This window comes from Budorcas taxicolor, chromosome X (assembly GCF_023091745.1).
Source record: "Budorcas taxicolor isolate Tak-1 chromosome X, Takin1.1, whole genome shotgun sequence".
NCBI lineage: Eukaryota > Metazoa > Chordata > Mammalia > Artiodactyla > Bovidae > Budorcas > Budorcas taxicolor.
In genome coordinates this window covers 73740858-73752445 of record NC_068935.1, presented here as the reverse complement: position 1 = coordinate 73752445, position 11588 = coordinate 73740858, and the positions used below count along the sequence as shown (strand labels likewise).

At 38.3% G+C, this 11588-nt stretch overlaps 1 protein-coding gene across 1 annotated transcript; it reads right to left on the bottom strand.

The window, feature by feature from the left end:
* Nucleotides 1-1782: 1782 nt before the first annotated feature.
* On the bottom strand, nucleotides 1783-9826 carry TAF9B (TATA-box binding protein associated factor 9b). Its single transcript, XM_052663499.1, has 7 exons — nucleotides 9767-9826; nucleotides 8842-8923; nucleotides 8078-8214; nucleotides 7869-8003; nucleotides 6003-6078; nucleotides 3788-3898; nucleotides 1783-2470 (listed from the first exon to the last, which is right to left on the bottom strand). Exons 1-7 carry the CDS (start codon nucleotides 9815-9817, stop codon nucleotides 2307-2309), a joined length of 756 nt encoding a protein of 251 aa, XP_052519459.1. The 5' UTR covers nucleotides 9818-9826; the 3' UTR covers nucleotides 1783-2306.
* Nucleotides 9827-11588: the final 1762 nt, after the last annotated feature.

The window sequence follows — 11588 nt, the reverse complement described above, 5'->3', positions numbered from 1 at the left end:
TACATAATGAACATTTCTCCTATGATGATCAGATCTAATTTTATAAGTTTGATATCACTTTTTCCTATTATCCAAAAATACTGAATCACAGTTTTGATGAGACATATCTTCCATGTTATTGGACTATTTATCTTTGATGTATCAAGCACCATCCTAAGATGAAATTTCACCTATGTCTTAAGTTTTGAGGATCTTTGGCTAAAAGTTCTAAATTGTGATATGAAAACTTACTGTAGAAGTTTTACAAAAGTATTCCTATGTTGAATATATCAACTTACTTAACAAAAACAACACAAGCCTGTTTATGTTTTTGAAAGCTTTGTAGTTTTTCCCAATAAGGTGTTTAGATGTGTACAAATGGAAAGCAGGGAAAGGTGTTTAGCAATGTTATTGGGAAGCCTATACAGAGTACACCTGAATGCAAGTCACATCACACTAATTTGTTTGCTTTGGCCTTCTATAGGAAGGAAAACCATTAGAAAATGTTCAGGTGTGATCCCATCTTATGTGTGACATTCTCAGCAACAAGCTGAAAATTGATCTGCATTATACACAACATTCAGAAAACTAAGATCATGGCATCTGGTCCCATCACTTCATGGCAAATAGATGGGGAAACAGTGGAAACAGTGTCAGACTTTAATTTTGGGGTCTCCAAAATTACTGTAGATGGTGACTGCAGCCATGAAATTAAAAGACGCTTATTCCTTGGAAGGAAAGTTATGACCAACCTCGATAGCATATTCAAAAGCAGAGACATTACTTTGCCAACAAAGGTCTGTCTAGTCAAGGCTATGGTTTTTCCAGTGGTCATGTATGGATGTGAGAGTTGGACTGTGAAGAAAGCGGAGTGCCGAAGAATTGATGCTGTTGAACTGTGGTGTTGGAGAAGACTCTTGAGAGTCCCTTGGACTGCAAGGAGATCCAACCAGTCCGTTCTAAAGGAGATCGGTCCTGGGTGTTCTTTGGAAGGAATGACGCTAAAGCTGAAACTCCAGTACTTTGGCCACCTCATGCGAAGAGTTGACTCATTGGAAAAGATTCTGATGCTGGGAGGGATTGGGGGCAGGAGGAGAAGGGGACGACAGAGGATGAGATGGCTGGATGGCATCACCGACTCGATGGACGTGAGTTTCAGTGAACTCCGGGAGTTGGTGATGGACAGGGAGGCCTGGCGTGCTGCGATTCATGGGGTCGCAAAGAGTTGGACACAACTGAGTGACTGAACTGAACTGAACTGATACCAATAGTAGGGTTCAAGCAGTAGTGATCAAAAAACCAATACAGTATTGTAAAGTAAAGTAAAAAAAACCAAACAAACATACATGCAAGTGGTAAAAAGGAAGAAAACACTTGCTCTTCAGTGGTTTTGCCTAGGTCCAGTGTAAATATACTTATCAAGGCAGATTTCATATTAAAAAAAAATACCATCTTCTGTGTTAAATTTTGAAATGTGAAATACGGTGGAGTTATCAACTTGGAATATATGGTTGAAACTGAATATAACTGACCCAGAAACTACCTGTCAAAAGCAGAGGAATGCTCAACAGGCATAAAAGGCAAGGGATAAAACAACTGCTCTGATATGGAGAGAAAAACAGCAAATGTAAACCTTCCAGTTAAAGTAAACCACAGACCATTAGGCATGTGAAGCAGGTTTTAAAAATGACACAACTATATTATCAGGAATTATATTCCTAACAGTCCAGTTTTAACCTTTTAAATTTAAGAGCAATAGGGAGAAACCTAAGCCTGTGGAGAGGAGGTAGTGCAGAAAACGAATAGGATGTAGAAATGGGGCTGAGGAGGTGAGAGGTTACAGTTTAAATATATTCAAAATGAATTCAGAATCCCTCTAAATCCATCCCCTCCAAAAAATGTTTGCTAAATTAAGAGATTTGGTCAAAAAAGCTGGTGACGACAGAAGCGACTATTTTATCTTCAAAAGAACTATTTAAATATAGATTAGAAATTAGGCTGTTAAAGATTAGTCCATTATCAGGCTTAGAAACTGACATTTAAGTGCTACATCAGATACATTGCAGAAAGCTGTTTCCAAAAATAGAATTACTGTGGCAGGAGTCGACATTAATGAAACCATTAAAAAACAAGCACTTAGCTTTTTATACTTTAAGCCTAGTGAAAAAACATTGGTACCCTTAAGAAATCTAACAGTTTAACGTGAAAAATACTGCAGTTACATTTAAGTTTTCTAAGATAAACTTGAGATCAAGAATGTTCTAGTTCGGTATATGGATTCAGAACCAACTACAAGTTTGAAATGCATAGAGACTACATTGTATTTCTTACATAGTATCATTGTCATCATCATCTTCATGTTTTCTCTTCAGTGGGTTTGATTCATTGGCCGTGTTCTGTGATGAAACCATGTTGGTGGTAATAAGAATATTTTTGGGCCCAATCATTGAAGGATTAAGCAGAACATTTTGAACTGCAGTTGTTGCAGGAACTGTAAACAGGAGAAAACACACCCAAACTATGAACTACATAGAAACATATGGTAAAAAGTATTCAACAAAGCTGAATGTAATTCTCATAATGATTTCTTTTTTAAAAAAGGTTTTAAAAATAACATTTCTTAAAAGTTAACGTGCATAAAAGAAAATAAAAAAAATGCAAGACACAAAAAACCAAAGTCATCCATAATCACAAGCAGTTTACTGTTTGTGTCCTAGGTCTCGTTTGTGTATCTACAAAATTAAGCATCCACTTTTATATAATTAAGATACTAAAATTATGTATATGTTTCTTCATATATCATGAATATTTACCATTTCAGCATCCAAAAGCTATGAGTATTTTGATAACCAGGAATATACTATACCAACTCAATCTGGAAGGAAAAAATGTAATCCTGCTTTTCTTGGTGACAAAAATTTCATAAAAGATAAAAATGGCAACAGGCCTCTAGATAAAAATATTGGCAGAGTTATGATTAAAATACTACATTCCCTTAATGTTCAATTAAAAAATGAAACACAGAGCAACAGAATACATTAAGTATAATGCTTTAAAGAGTAACAAGTATTCCACAAAGCTGAATGTAATTCTAATAATAATTTTAAAAGCATGAAGTAAAACTATCATAGAAGAAACTGAGGTGATATACTGCATTAAGAGTTAAACTACACTTTTTAATGTTTCAAAGTACTTAATATCTAGTATAAGGTTAAAGAAGTTCTGTGAGGTGTTTTTTTTTTAATTTACCTAAAATTTCAATTAGTACTTAGTCACGGGAAGCAGTAGACTGGATTCATCATGTAACATACTAAAGGCATGTGTTCAAGGTCAGGATACATCCTTCCCTTACAGACCAATATTTTATATAAGTAGTTTATGGTACATGGTTAGTTTCAGAAGATGTGAAATCTAAACTTATTCAAGAATAAACTATGTTAGAATTCTACTTATATTCAAACTTCCTATCTATACTTCCATGAATTGAATAAACATACAGTTTTCATTTGATATACACTAAGTTGTGTTATTTTCTTGAGATTAAATACTATGTTATTTGAGAATCTGAGGATCATGTTGAAATCTCTCCCTTCCCCCCCCAAAATGTTACATATGTAAAATTTCAATTTTAATGGGGTTACAGACCTCCTCTGATGAACCCTGATTTACCTGTTATGATAGTAAAACAATTCAATTATTGCTATGGGAATACAAACTGTTCAATAATGACAATCACTCACAAATTTTAAAATTCAGGAAAATTTAAAAGAACAACTTTCAACCCCCCATGCCCCACCCATCATGTTACCTGGTTTGACAGGTGTGGACTGAGAAGGTGGAATCTGCACCGTGAATCTCTGGCTTGTCACTGACACTGGAGGTACAACTTTATTTGGGACAGATGCTGTTTGTGGGGTTGCTATAGGTATAATTAACAGACCATGTTAGTTAGATGACTTATTACATAAGTTCAATTATTGCTTTCCTTTAACTTACTAGAAATTACCTTCAAAACACATGGAGTTAATGAAAAGTGAAAAAAAAAATCATTGGAAATAAGCAAAAAGTAACTTCAAAAATGTTTACAAGTTCAGTAGTTTAGATGCTAAAAATTCAGGATAGTATAGTGGTAAAGAATGTAGGCTCTGGAGCCTACCTGCTTGAGTTTGAATCCAGGCTTTATCACTGAGTGACCCTGGGCAAGTTATTTAATCTGTTTGTGCCTCAGTTTTCTTATCTGTCAAATGGGGATAACAATACTTATTTCATAGCATTCTTGTGAGAATTGAATAATCCATGTAAAACTCTTCACACAGCATTTGGCACTGAATTTTAGCTACAAGAATTTGTGAAATTGAGCATTTAAATAAACTGCAGAATTAAAGGCCCAAGTTTTCTATTAATTACCTTATATGGCACTTTAATCTCTGTCATTTGTTGGGTATAAGAAGGTGTCTATTATGCCCATGAAGCTAAATCAACATGCATCTAACAAAAGCCTAACATACCTCCATCTCTAGGCAAGTTTTCCCATATATTGAGGAGTGGCACAAAGACTTTGGTGATGGATAATGAAGCAATATTTCATTTTGTCAAGAAAATTCACAGCAGGTGAATGTTTCTTTGTTCGTTATAGATTATAAAATCTCTAAAACATGTACAATAAATGTCTAGGAATAAAAATCACAACTGATAACTAAAAGTGGTTAACTTGCCAACACATGTAACTGATAACCACAGCCTAGAGTTTTTAAAAAGTTCATATTCACTTTAGTAATATGAACCAACAGATAAACAGTATATGATCAAAAAGTTATAGAAATTATATATGCAAACTCCTGCCTATAAAGGACATGCATATAATTACAAGTGTACAATTAATACTGTACCAGGCTGGTTTTAAATGCCAAAATGTGAATTCACACCTTGAAAATATGAAAGACTGTCTACACATCTCAAAAATCAAATGCTGCTTACCCTACAGCTATACAACATCTATAGGATTCAAGTTATAAGCAATGAAAACCAAGAAATCACTACTGGTGAAAGAGAAGGGGATTTTTTTTCTGAAAAGACTGACTATGAAAGAAACCCAGCAGGAACATAGAACAAAAAAAACATGAAATCTAGATCCATTATTTATGTGTTTCTTATTATCTAAATAACAGTGACATTATGGTTTCTAAATACCATTCTATACTAAAAGGAATGAGGGTTCTTTGGAGAAAGGATGATTCTGGGACTGGCGTAAAGAAAATATAAGATGAGCTTGGAACATCTTGTGTCAGAAAGCAAGAAATGCTCAAAGAATGATGGAGACCTGTTAAAACTGACATAGGAGACAGTTTGAAGGGGTGCTCACTGACCAATACAGGATAATAGTACTATTTTTGAAAAGGTTACATTAAAAATGATTTTCTTTGATATTCTTAGGGCTTCCCTTGTGGCTCAGCTGGTAAAGAATCAGACTGTAATGTGGGAGACCTGGGTTTGATCCCTGGGTTGGGAAGATCCCTTGGAGAAGGGAAAGGCTACCCACTCCAGTATTCTGGCCTGGAGAATTCTATGGACTTTATAGTCCATGGGGTTGCAAAGAGTAGGACATGACTGAGCTTTGTGTATTTTAAACTTCTTTTGATTGCATCTCTTCCCAATTTACTCAGGAATTTAATTTCTAATAATAGGTAGGCTACTGCCATGAGTGAGTTTGGCAACTTCATTTGTATAAAAGCCAGAAAGAACACAGCTTAAACTTTTGTTTTTGGTACCACAGTTAGTACATACAGTAATGTTGAATAACATCCAATTCTATTCTCATTTGGGATCAGATATTCCTTGTAGCTGTCTCATTTTGAAATCTGATAAAATATATGTTTACAGCTATACCAGAGGATGAGTAAATGTATTAATGGCAACACATATGGGAATTTCTGACTCTATTTTTGACTTGGATTATAGTTCAAAATCAAGTGCTGGGGCACTTCTTTACCAGCCGAAAAGCCATTTTTCTCTCTCTCACTTACCTATGCTAGGAGTGGTAGGTCTGCTACTAACAGCTCCAACACTTAACCGTGGAACTAGTCGTCCTTGGTTAGGTCCCTAGGGGATTTAAAACACAAATTAGTTTTAATGTTGTTCAGACTTGACACCTAAACTTACCAGGAAATGAAATTAGGATTTTTGATGTGAATTATCAATGGATAACTGATGGCAAGAATGCCTTTTTGTTCAGTGTTCTAATGCAACATTTAAACTAGGGGTTTCATAAATACATATACACACACACACACACATACACACCCACACACTCACATATAAACACAAGTAATAGAAATAATACATATCTATATCAACATGGATATGAATATATATATAATATATAATGCTATATAGTTTTAAAGTTTGAAGTAGAGTCTATTTGGGTATAACAGCTAACTTCCTTATGATTTCTGAATCTTAACTAGTTAATATCTTAATCCAAAAAGAAAGAAACTCCTTATGGTGGAATTTCAGAGGTACAAATGTAGCCCAATGTGGGGAGAACTTTCTCAGTGGTGGGAAAGCCTTAGGTCATATTTTAGAAAGCAAGTCCAATGCCTGATGGTTTATCATTTACTCTATTATGGTGTAGTGTAAAGATTGGGAGTTATGAGACCTGGGAATAACCACAAAGTAACTTCAAAAATGTTTACAAGTTCAGTAGTTTAGATGCTAAAAATTCAGGATAGTATAGTGGTAAAGAATGTAGGCTCTGGAGCCTACCTGCTTGAGTTTGAATCCAGGCTTTATCACTGAGTGACCCTGGGCAAGTTATTTAATCTGTTTGTGCCTCAGTTTTCTTATCTGTCAAATGGAGATAACAATACTTATTTCATAGCATTCTTGTGAGAATTGAATAATCCATGTAAAACTCTTCACACAGCATTTGGCACTGAATTTTAGCTACAAGAATTTGTGAAGTTGAGCATTTAAATAAACTGCAGAATTAAAGGCCCAAGTTTTCTTTTAAAAAAATTTTTTATTTATTTATTATGTACCAAACATTTAATTTTCCTGTCTTTTAAAACTTAAGAGTTATGAAATTTATACAATATAGGCTTTTATTTTTATTATTTTTAAAGTATAAATTTATTTATTTTAATTGGAGGCTAATTACTTTACAATATTATAGTGGTTTTTAGCATACATTCACATGAATCAGCCATGGGTATACATGTGCTCCCCATCCTGAACCCCCCTCCCACCCTCCTCCCCATCCCATCCCTCTGGGTCATCCCAGTGATGACCCAAGTTTTCTATTAATTACCTTATATAGTATTTTATTCTCTATATATTATTTTCTATATTTTCTATTATATACCTTATAAAGTGCCATATATGACACTGTAATCTCTGTCATTTGTTAGGTGTAAGAAGGTGTCTATTATGCCCATGAAGCTAAATCAACATGCATCTAACAAAAGCCTAACATACCTCCATCTCTAGGCAAGTTTTCCCATGTATTGAGGAGTGGCACAAAGACTTTGGTGATGGATAATGAAGCAATATTTCATTTTGTTAGGAAAATTCACAGCAAGTGAATGTTTCCTTGTCCAGAAACATAAGGAAATTGTTAACATTTAACTAAGTATGAAGTTTAGACTTTAAAACTGAACGGAGTATATGCTTAGGTCTTACACTTTAGAAAACTCGTTTTACTTTTTAAAAAATTTTTAAAACTTCCATCTTTAATAATGGTTTTCAGCAGCTCCCTCACTCTAGATTATAAATTTAGTATTTAACTTATCTTAGCCTTTAATTTCCTGCACTATTTACAGGAATTTGATCTCTACAAATTCCCCTAACACATCTTATCCTTTTAAAAAACTAAAAAGACTAAAAATTCTTACCTTTTTAATTAAGGACTTTAGCCTATAGTTCGGAGCTGTCAAGCAGTATCTGTCAGGCGGCAGTCTGGGTCCTGCATATGGCTTAATCAGCGGTAAAGGGGTTTGATTTTTCTGCCTTGCAATATCCAGTAAGAACTAAAAAAAAATGCTTATTATAACAACAATTAAAAACTATAAGTAAAATGAACTTCAAATAAAAGTTTGCTCACATCTCTTGGGGGAGGGGAGGTAAAAGATTGGTCAGCCCGACACTGGATTGCCAGTCTCACATCATCTGCATCAACATTAGGTTTCTTAGCATGGCTTGAATAAATTTTTGCATCATCCAGAATTGAAGTCACGTATCCTTTAACAACAAAACATTATTTTTTAAACATATGAAAATAGCTTCATATTTATGGCCACTTTTCTTAATGAAAAGTTTCACTAATTTCCAGAAAGTTTATGAATTTTGGTTTTAATGTCTAATTGTCTTATCTATACAATCAACTTTAAACAGATGATCACAATATAAATACTGTTCCCTAGCCTGAGCTCCTTTTTATTGCTTTCTGAATTTTATGACATTTTTTTCACATACTTTAAAACTTAATTTTTGTTGAGTAGTTTTAGGTTCACAGGAAAATTTAGGATAATACAGAGATTTCCCATATACTACCTGCAGCCATACATGCAGCATAGCATCCCCTATTATCAATGTTCCCTGCAGAGTGGCACGTCTGTTACAACTGATAGACCTACACTGACCTATCATAATCACTTGTCTGTTGTTTAGTAGCCAAGTCATGTCCGACTCTTAATCAGTAGTTTATATTATGGTTCTCTCTTGGAACTCGACATTCTGTGGGTTTGGATAAGTGTATATAATGACATGTTATGACGTTAACTGTTAAAAGTAATTTTGTTGAAAATGTTCTTACAATGAACGATTTTTCAAATTCAAAATTTAGGCAAATTTTTGATGTTAACTTACGGAAAGCAAATTCCAACATTTGATTTATAACCCTTGGTTCGTACTCCGTAATTCCCATATCCTTCAGAATCTGTGCCATCACCTGTGAATTCAAATAAAAATGTCAGATGCTTAACTGGGGTATAGGAATCAAGACCGGACCGAAGGTAATAACTATATTTGTGATACAAGGTCCCCCCTCTCTGGGTTCCAAACTTGTACTCATCCTTTTCCTCTCAAGCAAGTGTCATGCATGCATGTTAAGTCGCTTCTGTCTGCGACCCCATGGACTGTAGCCCGCCAGGCTCCTCGGTCTGCGGGATTCTTCCGGCAACAATACGTGAGTCGTTTGCCATACCCTCCTCCAGTGATCTCTTAACTCCTGTCTCTTAAGTCTCATGCATTGGCAAGAGGGTTCTTTACCACTAGCGCCACCTGTGAAGCCCCACAAAGACCACACCAAATGCCCTCGGAGTCCTCTTTGCTGAAAACTTTTTTTTTTTTTTTTGGGTGGGGGTGGGGGCGGGGGCAAAGAGAAGAAAAAGTCCCGGGTTGGCGTTCCCTCCCTAGATAGGGGTGCCTACAGCTGGTTGTCACTTTCAGATGTGGCTACCGGGGAAACTTAGCATCAAAACCCTAGACGTACGAGTCAGGATTCGCAGACGGGGAGGGACGGCTAGGCGGCCGGGGCCCAAGGTCCAGGAGATAAAGCTGGGCGGCAGGCCTGCGCATTCGGAGGGCTCCAGCCTCCCTCCAGCCGGGCCGCCAGGGTGCCGGGAGAGAGCCCCGGGGTCCAGGGCACGCCAGTCTACTACTCCTGGCGTCCCTGGCAGGACTGAACTCGGCCTGCAAGCCCATCACCAGGTTCTCCGTACCGACCCATCTCTCGGGCCCTGGATATAGCCTCGCGGAGCCTCGCCCCCCGCCGCGCATCCTTCGCACTCACCAAGGCATCTCTCGGAGCGTTCTTGGGAGGCGCCATCTTCCCCGACTCCATGTTATCCTGCAGCTCGTCATCCGGGGGAGAGAAGGCTGCTCTCGGGTTCCTCGCTCAGGCCCCTCCCCTGCGGGCGCGGAAGGCGGAGTTACCGCGCGGGCCCTTGCTCTGCGGGCGGCCGTTCCCTCGCCTCCTCCCCTCCCGCGGAGGCTGAGGGCGGCCGGTCCTGCGGGGAGTCCATGGCGCAGGAGGCTTGAAGAGACGGGGAAGCCTCCCCTGAAGAGTCCTTGCCCAACGCTTGGACGAGCCGATAAGTTCGCCTTCCCAGAGCTGTTCCCCGGAAAAGTGCACAATATGGCCACCCTTGACTTTTCTGGGGCCCCTCGTTAGCTCCCCTGCCGCCACCCTGGCCCCTTAAGTCTTCTTGAAATGTCGGCAGACGCCCCGCCTCCACCTGCCTCTGGTAGGGCTGCCTGGTCAAATGCAGAAAACCCAGTTAAATTTGAATAAACGACGAACACATTTTTAGTCAGTTAGTTCAGTCGCTCAGTCGTGTCCGACTGTTTGCGACCCCATGAATCGCAGCACGCCAGGCCTCCCTGTCCATCACCAACTCCTGGAGTTCACTCAGACTCACGTCCAGCGATTCAGTGATGCCATCCAGCCATCTCATCCTCTGTCGTCCCCTTCTCCTCATGCCCCCAATCCCTCCCAGCATCAGAGTCTTTTCCAATGAGTCAACTCTTCACATGAGGTGGCCAAAGTACTGGAGTTTCAGCTTTAGCATCATTCCCTCCAAAGAAATCCCAGGGCTGATCTCTTTCAGAATGGACTGGTTGGATCTCCTTGCAGTCCAAGGGACTCTCAAGAGTCTTCTCCAACACCACAGCTCAAAAACATCAATTCTTCGGCGCTCAGCTTTCTTCACAGTCCAACTCTCACATCCATACATGACCACTGGAAAAACCATAGCCTTGACTAGACGGACCTTAGTCGGCAAAGTAATGTCTCTGCTTTTGAATATGCTATCTAGGTTGGTCATAACTTTTCTTCCAAGGAGTAAGCATCTTTTAATTTCATGGCTGCAGTCACCATCTGCAGTGATTTTGGAGCCCCTCCCCCCCCAAATAAAGTCTGACACTGTTTCCACTGTTTCCCCATCTATTTCCCATGAAGTGATGGGACCAGATGCCATGATCTTCGTTTTCTGAATGTTGAGCTTTAAGCCAACTTTTTCACTCTCCTCTTTCACTTTCATCAAGAGGCTTTGACTGTGTGGATTACAATAAACTGTGGAAAATTCTGAAAGAGATGGGAATATCAGACCACCTGACCTGCCTCTTGAGAAATCTGTATGCAAGTCAGGAAGCAACAGTTAGAACTGGACGTGGAACAACAGACTGGTTCCAAATAGGAAAAGGAATATGTCAAGGCTGTATATTGTCACCCTGCTTATTTAACTTATATGCAGAGTACATCATGAGAAACGCGGGACTGGAAGAAACACAAGCTGGAATCAAGATTGCTGGGAGAAATATCAATAACCTCAGATATGCAGATGACAACACCCTTATGGCAGAAAGTGAAGAGGAGCTAAAAAGCCTCTTGATGAAAGTGAAAGAGGAGAGTGAAAAAGTTGGCTTAAAACTCAACATTCAGAAAACGAAGATCATAGCATCTGGTCCCATCATTTCATGGGAAATAGATGGGGAAACAGTAGAAACAGTGTCAGACTTTATTTTGGGGGTCTCCAAAATCACTGCAGATGGTGACTGCAGCCATGAAATTAAAAGATGCTTACTCCTTGGAAGAAAAGTTATGACCAACCTAG